General features: G+C 45.5%; 1 protein-coding gene across 1 annotated transcript in view; it reads left to right on the top strand.

Annotated features, from left to right (window-relative positions):
• The window catches only part of PRMT8 (protein arginine methyltransferase 8), an 81,231-nt gene that overhangs the window by 16,215 nt on the left and 46,910 nt on the right, over positions 1-18,106 (top strand). Inside the window, exons 2-3 of the mRNA XM_042469560.1 lie at positions 8,450-8,635; positions 10,775-10,930. Coding sequence (XP_042325494.1) covers positions 8,450-8,635; positions 10,775-10,930 — 342 coding nt within the window. The remainder of the gene's footprint in view (positions 1-8,449; positions 8,636-10,774; positions 10,931-18,106) is intronic.

Raw genomic sequence — 18,106 nt, 5'->3', positions numbered from 1 at the left:
CTGTTTGACTAATGCAAATTATACTTGTCAAATTTACATGGTTTTGGCACAGACTTTTTCTATATTTTTCTATATGTCTATGTAGAAAAAAATTGTTATATAGGCAAGGATATAGAATTAAATTCTTTAGGGAAAAAAACAATGGTTTTGAGAAGTTGCCCCCAAAGCTATATGATTTTCTGATGAAACTATGCAGGAAACCAATAGTCGTGAAATTTTTTCTGACTTCCTGGGGAAAATTGCCCACCTGAAGCAAAATAAAATAAAGTCAGAAAACACTGTCCTCCCCTCCCCACAACAAATGGAGAAGCTCAATATTCAATATTCTCAACCACAGACTACGCAAATGTGCCGTGCTGGTGCCGATTTTAGGGTTAGGACCACGCAGCAATTGCATGGTCCCTAACCCTAGCACGGTGGTGGTAACAATTATGGCATCCTGTGTACACGGCACCTGCCTCGCACAACACCACTGTGCGCTTACGTTGCGATTGCACCTTTGGTCGCATGCATATGTCCGCCCTGGCACAGCACAAATAACCCAGTTTTTCCAGGTCCAGAGGAAGCGCATGGTTGGCACTGTGACTTCCCCTGGAGGGAATTAGGCCAACTGGCAGGCCGCCCTTTGGGGTGGTCTTCCCACACACATAGAATCATAAATCAAAGAGTTGGAAAAGACCCTCAAGGGCCATCATGTCCAACCATTTGCCATGCAGGAATGCACAATCAAAACACCCCTGCCAGATGGCCATCTGGCCCTCTGTTTAGACACCTCCAAAGAAGGAAACTCCACCACACTCTGAGGGAGTGTGTTCCACTTCTGAACAGCTCTTACACTAGGCCTTACTGTTGAGAAGTTCATCCTAATATTTAGGTGGAATCTCTTTTCCGTACTTGCATCTATTGCTCTGGTGTCCTAGGCATCATGCAGATGGGCTGAAAATAGCAGTGTGAGGCTGACCAGTGCCGATCATGCTGCACTGGTGCAACTGCATGGGCCCACTCCAGATGCAGACTGTCCACAGTCCTGACTCAGGCCACAGCAGGAGTGGATGAATCCACTCCTTTTTGGCCTGGTCTTTTTAGTTGGTGCTGCCTCAGTGCAGCTTCAGGCCACGTTCAGAACATGCACTCTATACACCACACCACAATGCACCTCACAAACTGTGTCATTTTGCCGCTGTTTTGGCCCTGTCTCTGGAGCCACAGAAAACAGCTCCATATTCCAATATGGCATCCTTTCAAATATTTAAACAGGGGTATCATATCACAACTTAAACTTTACTCAAGGAAACATTACCCAGTTCCCTAAGTTGCTTCTTAAATGAAAGGATGTCATATTGAGGAGGGAGCTAATTTGTTTTCTGCTGCTCCATAGACTAGGACCCGGAGCAATGGACGCAAGAAAAGAGATTCCACCTCAACATTAGGAGGTACTTCCTGACAGTAACAGCTGTTTGACAGTGGAACACACTCCCTAGAGTGTGGTGGAGTCTCCATCCTTGGAGGTTTTTAAACAGAGGCGGGATAACTATCTGTCAGGGATGCTTTGATTTAGATTTCCGCATGGCAAGGGACTGGATGGTCCGCGGCAGTCTCTCCACTATGAGTCCTATGATTCAGGGTACTAAATGGTCAAGGGAAAAAACATACACAAATTTATGAACGAGCTAGTTGACCTTCCCAAGAATATCAAAGGGTGCATGCAGGTCCATTCTCTATATACTTACTTGGAAATAAGTTATACTGAACACACAAGAGTTCACATTGTACTTGTAAGATCTTGATATATAAGGATGATGAGATGACAATTTGACTTCTCCTTGACTGCCCTTTGTGCAATAAGACAGCTGTGTTATGCCATGGAGTGGAAAATTTAGATCAAGCAAGAGATAGATATCCTGCTTTCAATGACAGCAGGAAACATCTATTCTCTCTTAAAAGAGTTATTTCACTGAGCTAAAACTGGGTTTACATCCTAGAGCAGGAAAACAGGGAAGCAGCTTTCATTTGTATGCTAGGGAACAAACGGAGGGGGGGGGAGTCTGCAACAGAATTGTGACATAAGGGTTGTCTGCATGAATGAAAAGAGTAGTTTCATATGGGCAGAACCCAATGCAGGAGGAACTCTGGCAATCACAGTGTTGACATTAATCTGTTCAAGAGGTTGCATAGGAGATAGGGCCAAGGAGCATGAATGCACAGCTGAGGAATACTGGGTCCTCTGAAAGTGATACTACTGGGAGTGTGCAACCATAAACCATGACTTACTTCAAGGACCTCAATGTCCTCTGCAGAGATGCCACCATATGACCCAAGTGTGCCATTTGGCAGGCGTCCAGCATCCACATAAGGGAATGACAACCACACTTCCAAAGGGCTTCCAGGAGCTCTTCGACAGCACCCCAGTACCATGCACTGAGATCCATGTTGTGGCTCGTGTGCTGATCCCATAACCTTGTTGGACCTATGGAAATGACGTACTTTCCACCATGACACACCTGCAGAGTTCAAACCACGTCGACAGACGCCAAGAAGAAGGAATCTGTGAAGATGTCTTCAACTAGTAATGATCTTACAAGTCTTCACTCTAAACGAGGGCTTTAATCTTCCTTTGCAGTATTTACCAAACATAGATATACACAGTGTATTGGAGACACAGTGTAGTGTCTCTAATACACACTATTTACACCAGCCAACAATACTCAACCGCGGAGGCAGCAGCATTAACACACACCCCACTCACTGCCCTCAGTAACAGACACACCCCACTCTCAGGCACCATCTCACTCTTCTTCTCAGTGACAGTTGGAAACAGACAGTTGAAGTTTGCATCACATTCCGATGATGCCCTGTTTGAATGCTGATACATTAGCTGCCACTGGAGCTGTAAATTATCTGCACAACAGTTCCCCCTAGTGCCACACCAATGTCATTTCCTGACAATCCAACTATAAGATGGCTTAAACAAATAACAGTATGCGAAATCCCCTTCATGTATGAGCAGCAAAAGAGATTAAATTATCAGTCAGAGTTGACCCAGATGGTTTCTGGGTAATCCAGTTGCCCAGATTGAAAACTGGAGAGGGCCCCTGTACTTTTAATGGTTAGTAGAAGGAATTTCATCAGGTTTTTGCTTACTACGGTTGTATGACAAGCAGCACTTTCTCACTAGCCCATTTGTTCTGGATAGAACTGGGCAGATTTGGTTCCCCCCAAACTGGATCTGCCCGAAAGAATTTCGTACTACCCTTTACCTTGATCGATGCAATTTGCCTCTGAAGTTACATTGTGCAGTACCGCTTTAAAAAGGGCCTCCTTTGTTGTCAGTCAATTTCACTTCCACTTTCGTCAAAGGTGACATATCCTACAACCATTGGCCAACTGAGTTGGTTCTTTTCCCCCTCCATTTGAAAAAAAATGGCGGACATATGCACAATCTGTCAACTTGTCAAATTTAAAACCTCCAGGTGAATGTGTGTTGTGTGTATTTGGGTTATACAGATTATGGCAACCCTAAAACGACCCCATCCTGGGTTTTCTTGGCAAGATTGGTTCTGAGGAGATTTGCCATTGCCTTTCCCCGAGAGCGGAGAGAGTGTGACTCCCCCCAAAGTCATGGGTTTCCACAGCCTTTCCTCTGAATGCCAGCCTCTAGCTTCCCCCTTTGCTTCCAGCCCAGCATTTCCCCTTGGAACTCTCCTTCCCTTCCCTTCCTCCCTTCCCTTCCAGTCCAATGTCACCTGAAGCCTTGGCCTCCCACCCATGCCAGCTCTTCCCTTCCCTTCCAGCCCAAAACATGCACATAATCGGTTACAACAACAACAACAACAACAACAACAACAACATCTCAGAATGCCATCTCTGCATCCTCTTTCTTTGCTTTCTGTCGATTCCACCCCAGAATGCCTTGCATACACATATACATTGTATCAATTTGCCAAAAAGGAAACAAACATTCACATATTCTGTCATGCACACACTAAAATAATTTTTAAAAATGCCACTTGCAAAGTGAGTGCCATGCTAGCAGCAAGCAAACGAAAGGGAAATGTGCACAAGCAAAACACTTCACAATATGTATCAACCTGTAGAACAAGCATTCACAAAATCTGTCAAAAATAAAAATAAAAAAAAAGAGTGAGAAGAAAAAGTTGCCTGCAAGAGGGGAGGCAGTTCCGCCCTATGCCCTCCCTCTGACCTAATCTCTCTCCTGAACTTGACCCGATCATGACAGGGCCAAGTTCACATTTACTGGCAGCAGGTAAGAAACAGGTTTTCCTAAAAGACTGGGAAATAATCCTCTTTTGGAAAAATCTCTCAAAGGGGATTTGCCCTGGATCGCATGTGAAAGACTCTAATTCTGATGTGTTTAAACCAGTGCCAATGGGAACTTCCAACTTTTAACCTGGGTTACAATCGGTACAAAAGGTAGTCTGAATGGCCCCAGTGAAGTTCCCATCTTCGTCGCAACAAACCATTAACTGTACAAGAGCCTTCTCCAGTTTTCAGTCTGGCAATCTTAGGAGCAGTAGTTTTTGTGAAAAGTTCCAGGTATGCTAGGGAAAGAGTTCAAGGAATGAGGAAGCGAGTGCCACTAAATTATGATGCTATACAGATGGGTGCAATGGGGCACCGTTGTCACGTGCCAGGGGTGGTGCTTCCAGACGCCCCTCGCCCCTCACATGTGATAAGGGCATCAAAATGGTGGTGCCCTGTACAGATTGGCACCGCCATTTTGACGCAACGGACGCTTAGCATCCACACATCGCAACACCATTGTGACATCGCAAGTGCACCATTGGCGCACTGCGGCATCACAATGGTGCTGCAAAAAGAACCCACTTTTTGCGGGGTTTTTTTGCAGCGCGAGGAAGCCATGCGGTTTGTCCACTGCAGCTTCATTGCACAGCAAAACAAGGTGCGGGCAGACCACCCTTTTTGGGCAGACTGTACCCCGCCATTTCTAGGCAAGGTGCCAATGGAGAGTAGCTTTCTGTGGCAGTTACTGTAGGGGAAAGGTATGAATGGTGTGAGGCTAACCATCTTTCCTGAATGAATGGTAGGAACCAGTGAGACTAAGTGCTAGAAAGCAGAAGAAGCTCTTCCAGAAAGAATAACACGATCATAGAGTTGGAAGGTAACATGAGGGTCATCTAGTCCAACTCCCTGCCATGCAGGAATGCACAACTAAAGCACCCCTCTGTTCAAAGACTTCCAAGGAATGAGAGTCCACTACCCTCTGAGGCAATCTATTCCATTGTCAAACAGCTCTAAGAGTAAAAATGTTCTTCCTAATCTTTAGATGAATTATATTTTCTTGTAATTTGAATCCATTATTTCATGTTCTACTTTATGGACCAGCAGAAAAAAAATATTGTTCCATCTTCTACTTGATGTCCTTTCAGATATTCAAAGATAGCAATAATAATAATAATAATAATAATAATAATAATTATTATTATTATTATTATTATTTCCCGCTTCTCCCTGCAGATCGAGGAGGGATTACCTCAATAAAAATACAATTCCATATAAAATACAGTCAACAAAATCTTAACAGTACTATTAATTTGATAAAATAACTATATCAATATCTAATTTCATATAAACATACTCAGAGTGGAGTGTCCATCTTAAGTGCCTTCTGAAAAGCATGTCACTTCTCAGTCTTCTCTTAGCCAAGCAAAATGTACCCAATTCCCCAAGTGATTTTTCATAAGACTATGTTTTCAGACCTTTTAACATTTTGGTCACTCTTCTCTGGACATGTTCCAGCTTGTTGATACCCTTCTTGAACTGCGGTACCCAGAACTGGACATCATATTCCAAGTGAGATGTGACCAAAGCAGAATAGAGTGATAGGACTACTTCCTTCAGTCTGGATACTATGCTCCTGTTGATACAGGCCAAAATTGCATTGGCTTTTTTTGGGTGCCACAGCATACTGCTGACTCATGTTTAGCTTGTCATCTAACTGTCATCTTTCGGCCTCTGAGGGAGAGAGAAGGCTGGCCCAGTACCATCAGGGGCTGGCCTGAAGAAGGAGGCTCCTCCCTCCCTAACTGTCATCTTTCGGCCTCTGAGGGAGAGAGAAGGCTGGCCCAGTACCATCAGGGGCTAGCCTGAAGACAGAGGCTCCGCCCTCCCTAACTGTTATCTTTCGGCCTCTGAGGGAGAGAGAAGGCTGGCCTGAAGACAGAGGCTCCTCCCTCCCTAACTGTCATCTTTCGGCCTCTGAGGGAGAAGGCTGGCTTGAAGACAGAGGCTCCTCCCTCCCAACTGTCGTCTTTTGGCTTCTGAGGGAGAGAGAAGGCTGGCCAGTACAGTGCTCCCTCGGTTACGAAATTAATTCGTTCCGCGGCTAATTTCGTAACCCGAAAAACCTTCGTAACCCGAATGCCATAGGCGCTAATGGGAAAAAAAGCGCGGCTCGCGCGGCTCCATTTAAAAACAGCGCCGGCCGTTTTTCGTAACCCGAAAAAACGTTCGTAACCGAACAATAATCCCTATGGGATTTATTCGTACCCGAAAAATTCGTAAGCTGGGTAATTCGTATCCCGAGGTCCACTGTACCACAGGGGCAGCCTGAAGACAGAGGCCCTCCTCCCAACGTCATCTTTCGGCCTCTGAGGGAGAGAAAGGCTGGCCCAGTACCATCAGGGGCTGGCCTGGACGAGGCTCCTCCCTCCCTAACTGTCATCTTTCGGCCTCTGAGGGAGAGAGAAGGCTGGCCCAGTACCATCAGGGGCTGGCCTGAAGACAGAGGCTCCTCCCTCCCTAACTGCCATCTTTCGGCCTCTGAGGGAGAGAGAAGGCGTGGCCGAAGACAGAGACCCCTCCTTCCCTACTGTCATCTTTGGCCTCTGAGGGAGAGAGAAGCTGGCCCAGGTCCATCAGGGGCTGCCTGAAGACAGAGGCTCCTCCCCCCTAACTGTCATCTTTCGGCCTCTGAGGAGAGAGAAGGCTGGCCCTGAAAGAGAAAGACGCCTCCCCCCTAACTTCATCTTTCGGCCTCTGAGAGAGAGAGAAGGCTGGCCCTACACAGGGGTTGGCCTGAAGACAGAGGCTCCTCCCTCCCTAATTGTCAGCTTCTCGCGTCGGATCTGGAGGGAGAGAGTAGGCTGGCCCAGTACCATCAGGGATTAGCCTGAAGAAGAAGAGCCCTCCCTCTAGTCCATCTGCCTTGGTCCAGGCCTCAGAGGGAGAGAAGAATTGCTGGACCTGATTCCCTCCTCCCCTCACCATTCCCTTCTCCTTTTGTGTCGTGTCTTTTAGATTGTAAGCCTGTGGGCAGGGAACTGTCTGTTATCCCCTCTATTGTAAACCGCTCGGATTCCCAGTGATTGGGCGGTATATAAATAAAACCTATTATTATTATTATTATTAAGCGTTTTTAATTTTGAAGAAATCATGTAGAAGATGGACAAATGGATGCAAGCTACAGGAAAAGAGATTCCATCTCAACCTTAGGAGGAACTGCTTAACAGTAAGGGCTGTTTGACGGTGGAAGACACTCCCTCAGAGTGTAGTGAAGTCTCCTTCCTTGGAGGTTTTTAAACAGGGGCTGGATGGCCATCTGTCAGGGATGCTTTGACTGAGAGATCCTCTAAGGCAGGGAGTTGGACTGGATGGCCCTTGTGGTCTCTTCCAACTCTGTGGTTCTATGTTTCTATGAGTCAAAGAGTTTTGAATTAAAATTTTTTTTAATTTGGAAGTGTGTGCCAGAGAAGCATACCTCAATCCCCAATCTTTTTTCTTTTTGTATTATCATTCTGCTTGATCCCACAACAAGGCTGCAGTTCTCACATGTGGCCCCAAAGTTTGTACACACATGAATGCATTCTTATAAAAGGTAGCAGCAGGATCCTCAACATTATCCCTGTCCTACTGCCATTAAATCCTTGTAAACCTGGTCATGGGGTGGTGATGAAAGCATTCCTTCTCATCCACTGCACCACTTGTCTGAGGAGCCCTTGCTAGTGGTTTCCTAACAAGCAGCCAAATCTCTCAACTTTCAGTTCTTACACAGTAGGCTGCTCTTATTCCATTGCTAGAAAAGGCACTTTCCTGAGGGTTATTCCAGCCACAGCTTCAAAGGCATGGAAAGGAAATCCTAATTTTGGATTTAATGAAACCTTTCTGTTTATACCTTTTCATGAAAACTCTGGTAATTCTGCAGTTCTAGTCCCTACATTCTTTCATCCTGGCTTCAGAGACAATTAATTTCTGGGTCTGGAACATCAGAGAGAATAGACTGTTATATTAATTGTAAGTAAGTTTTAAAAATGTAAGTAGAGATTTTATTTTATTTGTTTTTTTTTAAACATACAGTTCAATGGGGGGGAGGGAATGCAAAAGAAGGGAATGCAAGGGAAAACTGAAAATTGACTAAACTGGGGCGCAAACACTGTTGTGACTATTAACCTCCATAATGTTGCCTTTCTAGGTTTGCAGTGGTCCTTCTGAGCCTCTTCAGCCTATAGTCATTCCAAAGCCTGTTCAATCCATCATTCATGTTCCTTTGCAACCGAGTTGCCCAGGTCGAGGAAAGATGGCAAAATTCTTGAATCCAGAAGAGATGACATCAAGGGATTATTACTTTGATTCATATGCTCACTTTGGAATTCATGAGGTAATGTATTAATATAATTTAAAAAATGAATTGTACGGCACATACTTAGGTATTGATATATGAGATTTAAATTGTTTGTCTCAGTTTACACTAAGACTGGGAAGTTTCTGAACACTAGACTGGATTTGAGACAGGAAGTACTTGCAGTGAGAAAGTCCAAGCTTTGAAATTTATCATTATTTGTAAGAAGAGATGACTGGGATTCAAGGTGTTTCTGTAATACTTGGAACATGGGCAAACTTACAGGTGAACTCAAGGAGCAATTCAACTTCCCTTCATCAGATTTCTGCAAAATGACAACTCCACAAAGTCTTTTATCTCTCCTTTCTCTGTTTCATTGTCTCACACTCTTAATCTGCTAGTGTAGAAGATTGGCCAGTTGGAATCTCTGGTCATGCCATAGCTGCCTCGTCACCTTTGAGACCAAGTGGCAGCTGTAGATAGTTGTCACCATCAAGCAGTACCAATGATAGCAGCTCTAGAGACACCAGCAGTTCTACCTCCTTGGAAGAATCAGTATCTCATAGTCATCAAATCATAGAGTTGGAAGATACTCCAATCCCCTTAAACCATTCAGGAACACACAGTCAAAGCACCCCTGCCTGACACATGGCCATCCAGACTCAGTTTAAAAACATCCACAGAAGGAGACTGCAACACACTCTGAGGGAGTGTGCCCCACTGTCAAACAGCTCTTACTGTTGAGGGGCCATTAAGCACGAGAAGAGGGAACGAGAGATGGAGGAAGAAATGCAGTGAGAATTGTGAAGGAAGGTTTTTATGGCCGACATCCATAGTTTTCTGTGGGTTTTTTGGGCTATGCAGCCATATTCTAGAAGCGTAGCCAAAAAAACCCTACAAAAAGCAATAAGAATTATTCAGACTTTGAGGGAGTGGCAGGTGAATCATCTGGCAAGGACTGGGATAGGGACAATAATTGGAGGGTGGCAGCTCATATCCCAGGTTTACCTTCTTGGACCATTAGATGCAGAAAACAAGGGACTTCAGGACCTGGGAGGGGTGGGAGACTGAAGATCATTCTGACTGCATTCACTCTCAGAGAGTGATGGAGTCTCCTTCTTTGGAGGCTGTTAAACAGAGGCTGGATGGCCATCTGTTGGGGGTGCTTTGATTGTGTGTTCCTGCATGGCACCGCAACAGGGCCGCAGCAACTACATGCTGCAACCCCTATCCTGGCCTTTCCCCGATGCTAAAAGGAACAACAAACTGCCACTCCTTTTCATGCTGGGAAAAAAGCTCCTTTGCCGCTGCCACACTTTCTTGTGCTCCTTTTGGTGCTGTGTCATCTGGACGCAGCACCAAAGGAGTGCTATGATGCTGCCTGCCATACTGTTGGGCATCCAGCTTGACAGCGGTGTCAGAGCAGCATTGGGGTGTGTGTCATGAGGATGCCATGCCCCCACTCTGCCCCGTGGCCAGCGTATGACTCTGTACAACCTGTCATTTTGTGTATCTTCTCCTTCAAAATGTTCATCTACTTCTCCCAAAGTTTAGCAGCAGCAACTATTAAGATGAAATATACTACTGTTTTTATTCTTTTACTTGTGTTACTGCAACACCCCTGAAATGGGGTGCCCAAGTATTTTTCTGCAGTTGAATTTGGCTCCCTATTTGAAAGCAGTTTCTCACACATTGACACAGGAACAAGTAATACCCAGTGCCTACAATTTTCAGGGATAGTGCAGTATTTTTTTTATACTTTTCAGACGCTGGTCAAGGGTGCAGAAGTATGTTGTGCTGCACACATGGATCTGTTTCTGCATGTATGGGATCTACTATCAATTTAGCCACATGCCATTAGCAGTAGCAGCTTCACAGTGATGGAGCACAAAGTACATTTTAGTTTGACGTATAAACAAGTTTAGGTTTGCAGTGCTTTTGAGATTTTATTTTATACTATTACAGTGCTATAATTATATAGATAAAGGCTTTGAAACATGAACACTTTGGTATTTGTTTTCATGTCCAATTACATATTAGGTTAACTTTTTGGATATCTTCTCTCCAAATTTCCATCAAATATTTCATTTGCCAGCTAAAATTTACAATGTTTTACCCCCCAAACCAATTGAATCCTGTTTTCTTCAAGTAAATATGTGATGCCTTTTTCCAACACAGGAAATGTTGAAGGATGAGGTGCGCACATTAACATACAGGAATTCCATGTATCACAATAAACATGTGTTTAAGGATAAGATTGTATTGGATGTTGGAAGTGGCACAGGGATCCTCTCAATGTTTGCAGCAAAAGCAGGAGCCAAGAAGGTGTATGGGGTAAGGAGAATATTTTCTATCAATCCACTTAGCTTTTTATCTTGGGTTCCATTTTGGGGAGAAAGGCGAGATATAATTTCAGTAAATGAATAAATCTATATTTTTACAATTTAGAAACAAGAATGCCCACTTTTCATATCAAAATTTAGGATGCCTGGCCAAAACTAGAGAAAGAAGTCCAATAGACTCAGGTTGCAGAAACTGTTCAGGGAGGTAGGTGTGACAGTTATCTTGGCTACCCACCTCTTTGCTTCAGGTATTTTTCACTGCCTTCATCTACTCTGTTTTCTCAGCTTAAAAGAAACTGTGTGCACTGCTAAACAGAAACATTGAAATCTGGCACATCATACCAATGTGGAAACATGGAAAGCTTATACCCATCATAGTTCATGTTTTAACAATAAATTTTACTAAAATAAATTCTGGGATCAGCAGGAATTTCTAGATGTAACATTGTATTTTTGTAACATTGTAACACTGTATTTTTGTGTACTTCAAATTTTAAAGTGAAAATTTGAAGGAAACTGAAGTGGTGGGATAAAACATGTCTTGAGGGCAGTTGATATCAACAATCCATGAACTTTACTGGAGATAAGTTCCTAACCTTCAGCAGAGCTTTCACACAGTCATTATGCTCATTCCTGTGCCTAAACTCCACTCCTGCAATGCACCTTGTTTGTGCTTCATATCAATAACTACCTTCACCTAAAAAAGAAAAGAAACACATAACCCTGTTGCAGTTAAACTTGGCTTCGACATGCACGTGATCATATCTGTAAGATAGATGTATTGAGAAGCACATAATTGTTGCTATCAGTAATATGGGTTGAGGTCATGCATCAGACTCAAAGTTGCACCAAGGTGTAAATATATCTCCTTTCATGCTTCCAATCCACTGACAATATTAAAACTCAGGAAGATTCATATAGGGATTGAGTCTGGACCTAAGTCATATAGGGCTTTATACAGGGTGACCAGATGTCCTCACTGTAAAGGAGGACAAGACACTGCAAAATATAGGATATTTGTGGAAAATGTAGTGCATTACCAAATAAAAGCTAAAAACACTCATAGAAATATAAATGCATACTTGTTAGACATGCTAAAAATGGAGGACATTTTGAAATTCCTCCCTAGACAGAAAGTTGAAATGAAGGACATGTTCAGGAAAAGGAGGACATCTGGTCATAACCAGCAATTTGAATTGTGACAAGAAAGGGATTAGTAAACAATGATACTCAGTGAGGGTATTATGTGTTGCCTGTAACTATCCCATTCCTGAATTATGGACCTACTGAAATATGTAAAACATTTCTAAAGGCAGTCCCATTTATATTTTTCAAAATGTATGAATTACTTTAGAAGTAGCTGTAAATGTATATCTATTTCTCAGTATGAATCATGAATTAGCCTGTCATGGAAAGACCAGAATAATTAATCCAATTGCTGTAAATTCTGGATAATACCTATGAAATAGGTATGTCCAATGGGAGATGGCCCATTTCAATTCTTTATTAACCATAAAAATATATCGCTGTACTATATATATTTAAGTGGTCTAATAACAATATAAAATGGTTTTAGATAAGTCTTTGACCAAATAATTGCTCTGCCTCATTTACAGAATTTTATACCAGTGTGTCTCCTAATGATGTTATTTTCCACTCGCCTGTGTTGTCTCCTTGCTTTTTCTCCTAACCACTAAACAGTAAATAAAGAAGGAAACACTGAAAACAGCGACACAAAGTGTTTGTCAGTGGTAGGAGCCTCCCATCTGTACCATTCTTTTTCTCCTTGCAGAAAAGATGGAGGAAATTATTTGTCTCTCCATACCAAGGGCCTGCCATTGGTACCAACCACTCAAACCATACAGAGGAGATGCAAAAGGTCATTCTCGCCATACTGCGGCTTGATAATTCGATACTTACTTATATTCTCTCCATACAGAGGAAACAGAAGATGTGATTCATCCCTCTGTACCAAGGGTACACCACTGGTACCATCTTCTCTATATGGAGAAAACACAACATGTTGGTCCCTCCATATTAAAGGCCAATCACTAGTACCATCTTCACTGTACAGAGAAAACAGAAGACAATTTCAGCACCTCCATACCAAAGGCTGATTGTTGACGCCATTTGTCACCCTATATAGTTCTTTATCATACATTGATAACTGGGTATTGCTCCTCTGCTCCATACAGAGGAAACTTGATAGGAAACTTAGGGGCAAAACTGATGACTCCAAAGGGGCAGTGTGACACTGCTCCTGAGAGAGCTGGATTGGGGCTGCAGCAACCGCACACCACAGCTCCAATCCAGCCAGTGTATGCCCCAAATAGGAGTGGAAAAAGTCAGCTCTCATTTGGGGTGGAAAAAAGGTGCCCCTTTGCATCTAGAGCTGGCTTTTTGCTGGCTCTGAGGCGAATGGAATCTGAATTCCACACCCCCATGTCACCTAGAAGCTGGCTGGCATATAATCTCTGGCACAGCTTCCAGTTGAGGCAGGGGTGTGGTGTATTTAAACGCCATGCCCCCAAGCCAGCTAGAAGCTGGCTTTACCGGACTGTCTCTTTCAGCAGTCTCTCCATACTAAAGGCCTATTGTCAATACAATCTTCTTACTCCATATGGGGACACAGACAATGACATTGGTTCCTCCATACTGCTGTCTGATCTTTGGTACTGTTCTCTTCTCCATACAGAACAAACATAATAGTTTTGTCCCTCCGTACCAAAGGTTTATAATTGATACCATAGTTATTATGAGAAATCAATCCCTCAGTACCAAGGGCCAGGTATTGGTACTTTTGCTCTAGTTCCTTACAGACCATGTTTTAATGTTTGAATAATTTTTGATGGTGGGGGGGGGTATGGGAGTCTTACTTTGAGGGTGTGGGAGGTATGGGAGACATTTCCCTTCTCCAGGGGGTTATTGCAAGGGTGTGACCATGCTTCTGCTGATCGCCACTGTGGTCCCTGATACAGGTCTGTATGCCATCTGCTTCAGACCATGAACTCTGCTGTTCCATCTAACTCTACTTAACTAGTAGTTCATTGGTTCATTAACTTTCCCACTGGTTTTCAGCACCTACTCAGGCAGCAGGCACCTATTGGTACCATCCACTTATGGAAAATTAGATGTGTTCTGAAACTGGCTGGATACTACAGTATCAGAAATCCAATCGTTGTGGATGCTGCCCTTTCTGAGAACTCTTAAATAACATACTCTGCTTTAGTTGATACAAAGATAAACAATTGGGTTGTCATGCAATGAAAGATTATTCTGTTGCTTTCTTGTTGTCATGGATTGTTGACTATGCTGTATGTGTGAGCATTTATCAGATCTCTCTATGGGAGAGGGTTTCTCCATGAAGAAAGTTTTTCCCCATCTTTTGTAAGGTGTTTGTGATTTCATTGCAAAATGGGAACCCTATGCAAGCTACCAAAATTGCTCAGGGAAACCATTGCTAGTACTACTGTAAATCCCATGCATTCTTGATTTCCTTTTTTTTTGGGAATGTATGTATCAATGTGTCATAACTGCTACTGTTGGCCCAAAGAGCAGCAGTGAGGTTGTTAACTGGATATGGCTACAAGGAGCACACAATCCCCCTTTTGTGGCAGCTGCACTTGACTGCCTGTCCATTTCTGGGCACAATTCAATGTGCTGGTTTTGGGTCCAAGTTATATATGGCTTGAGTCTAGGTTATTTGAAAGACATAGGCGGGTTACAGACGGGCAAAAAGGGGTGTATTCATGACGTCATGAAGGTAGAGCCTTCAGACGGCCCTTACCTGAATGCCGCCATGAACACGCCCCCCGCACGCCTCAAGCGGGAAGAAGCGGCATTAAAAAGGTGCTGCTTTTTTCCGTTTCTTTTCTGTTTGATGCGTACCTGCGCAGCTCCGTCTGTAAGCTGCTGCACCGATACGTCAGAATTGCTATGCCGCAAATATAAGTTGCCGGTTTAAAATGTCAGCTGCGTCCATAATGGGTCGGGGGTCCGGGACATGTGTGGGATTTGCAGTACAGCGGTATAATTGCAACATCCGCTGCCATGCACTGAATTGGAATCTCGACACATCTGCGGCTAGCATTTTAAGGAAGCCTCTTAACCCTAACCCTAGAGCCACTTTGCCATGGCGTTGCTAGAACCGAACGGCAAAGGGAAGTTGTAATATTTGGCCATCGGGAATGTAAGTTTTGGTTGTAGAAAAGTGAAAAGGGAAAGGTTGGAGTTTAAAGGGACCCCCCATACACACATTGAACCTCGCCATGTGTTTCACCTGGGAAAGGGCACAGTTTCGGCTGCTCCTGGCACAAGCTGTTGCGGCTCCCCTTTGCCCAGCCAGGCAGGATGGCTCAGCCATGCCACCACACCACCGAAGAAAATGGCAGGGTGAAGGTCGTTGGTCTCATACTGAGGGACGGCTGACCTCATAGCTATAGAGTCCCGAAACTGGAGAAACTGCAGAACGGGAGCAGTCCTACTGAATGCGACACATATCGAGAGGTGGGAAGAAGCCATGAGAGCGCTGCGCACCGTAACAGAACCATAATTACTACGGCCACTACTTTAAGTTTGCCATTTAAAAGCTCCGTGTCTGTCTGCGTCGCATAAGGGGTCGGGGTCGCTGACAGGTCCGTGGATGCCAGTTCAGGTTTGTTAATTGCAACTCCCGCTGCCATGCAGCGTGTGGAAGCTGCGGCACGCTGCGGCACAGCTGCGGCACATTTTAGCTCGTAACCCTAAACCCTAACCCGATAACCTAGAGCAACATGTACGATAGGCGCTGCTTGGAAAGTTTGACTTTAAAGTGCACCCCTACACACATCCTGTGCCATTCACCGAACAAAAAAAACGCTAAAACTGTAAATGGACAAATGTAAAAAGGAGGTGTATGGAGGAGAGAGGGCAGGGGGACAGCGGTGGGGCAGCGGAGACAGCTGTGGCTGGCGCATTGCAGATTCAGCAGGAGCGCGGGGACCAAGGAGAGGAGGCATCCATGATGCTGGTGGACACTGGCAAAGTGCAAGCGGACAGATGCCAACACAGCTGATCACCAGCTGGCAGGAGACCACCATTGTTCTTGGCAAGACGGTGGAAAGTTTTTTAAAGTTGCTTGGCACTTTTAAATGTGCCCATAGGCTTTTTGCCGCCGCTGCTTAGCCTGACACAGTGGCTTTTGCCAGCCGGCAAAGGAAAAAAAAAAAGAGACCCCGGAAGCTTGAATGTGCCCAAGACCTTTTGAGGCCCTGAAAACTTGCCCCCAAAGCAAAGGGCAACTAGAGAGGGCCTGATCAAGGGCAGGGAGCACGGTGACAAGGCACTAGGTCCCATTTGTCCCATAAAACATCATTCGCCTCCAGGGCAGTGGTTCCCATCCCAGCCCTATTACCTAGTTCTACCCTTCCGTTCTCCATCCTCCCACCATGCCTGGCCGCTGTACCCAACCAGCAATCTCCAAACGTCTGTCTTCCAGGCGTTGGGACTTCATCGCCCAGAATCCCCAACACCTTGCCCTGTGGTTGGGATTCTGGGAGATGAAGTCCAAACGGCTGGAAGGACAGAGTTTTGGAGATTGCTACATCACACCACTCGCCTAGCTTATACTGCACAGTTTGCGCCTAGCTGATCGCCAGCACACTCCAAGCCACACTGCCGCAGGTTGCGCATAATGAATCCAAAACAACACAATTTTTTAAAAAATAAGTTTTATATTAACAACAATCAACAATTAAAAATTATTTACAACTATTACAAAGGGAAGGGGAGGTGAAGGGGGGATGGCAGAGGGGCAGGGAGGAAGCAGCTTCAGGGGGGGGATGAGGCATGGGGGCGGCGGCCGGCGGAGAGTCCTCCTGGAGGTCTCTTCCATGGAGGACACTCTCTCCGCAGACTTTGTCCACTTGTGTCTCCCCAGGGCAGCGAAACCTCTCTCCATCCGTTGCTGTGGGGAGAAAAGAAGAGATGGTTAGGATCAGCCTGTGGAGCCCATCACCACCTCTCCCCAAAGGTTTCTGGGGACCGCCCTCTGCCCTTCCCGGGGGTCACCTCTACACTATACCTTGCTGCCTGCTTGGAGGACTCGATCAGGGCCTGGCGACGAGAGCCAAGTTCCTGGCTCCCCGGCAGGCGGTGGCTCGGCCCAGGCTCCTCTTCCTGCGCGGCGGCAGCAGCAGCAAGGCATGAAGCCGGCCAAAAGGGAAGAAAGCCCAAGTTAACCATGCTGCATGGGACAACGAGGCACAAGTGTCATGGGCTGCAGTCAGGCAAACCCCCACCCCTCGCCCGGGGGACCTACCTTCCGCATAGAGCCTGCTCTGGCGTGCTGAGGGGCCACAGCAGCTGGTCCTGGCTGTGGCCACCCCCTCGGACACCTCGTCCCCCGAGGAGGGTGGAGAGGCGACCTGGCATGGTGCCCGCCTCCCTTCGCCTCCGCCTCGGCCGCACGCCTGCAAGAGTGGAGAGAGAGGGAGTGGCATTGGCACCATGCAGGAAGGAGAGGAGCAATTTAATTTCAAGGAGGGAGGACAGGGCATGTCAAAGCTCGGCTTACCTGGAGAACGGCGATCTGTCCTGTCGGGCTGATTCCCCTGATCCACAGGTCCTTCAGCCGGAGAAGAATGGTGTCTGCAAGTCAACCAGGGCGCCTCCCGAAATCCCCAGGGTTGCAAAGAACGCTGCCTTGAGAGTTTTAAATTTAACTCTAACATTGGTGCAGCGTTCTTTGTGAAACCCTTGGTTTCGGAGGGCATGAATTCCTCAGAAAATGCCCCGGGTGGTCTTTGGTGCTAGTCATCACTCTCCTCGCAGCTGCCTGTGGCATCAGGGAGTCCAGGAGGATACCGACCTCCTCATCGTCCAATAAGCGATTCGGACTGGGACCTCCTGCGTGGCTCTGCAATGTCGATCGCCGTCCTGGGGTCCTTGCACAGTTGCGCAGCGGATATATATGGCAACTGCGGCTCTGGCCGTTAGGGCCACGGTGTCTAGGCCAATGAAAGTTTTCAGAGGCAGTTTGGATTCTCCCCCAAAGATTTCCTCTGGGTGTCCCCATTGATACATTCAAATTGGCCATTAGGAAAAGCTGAATTGATGGGGATTGATACATTGTCAAGGGCCATTGGCAGTTGGAGCTGATGGTACTGTTTTGTGCCCCAGGAAAACAGGC

The sequence above is a fragment of the Sceloporus undulatus genome, chromosome 5, assembly GCF_019175285.1.
Source record: "Sceloporus undulatus isolate JIND9_A2432 ecotype Alabama chromosome 5, SceUnd_v1.1, whole genome shotgun sequence".
Lineage (NCBI taxonomy): Eukaryota > Metazoa > Chordata > Lepidosauria > Squamata > Phrynosomatidae > Sceloporus > Sceloporus undulatus.
The sequence above is the reverse complement of the archived record's forward strand: the minus strand, read 5'-3'. Positions and strand labels throughout refer to the sequence as shown.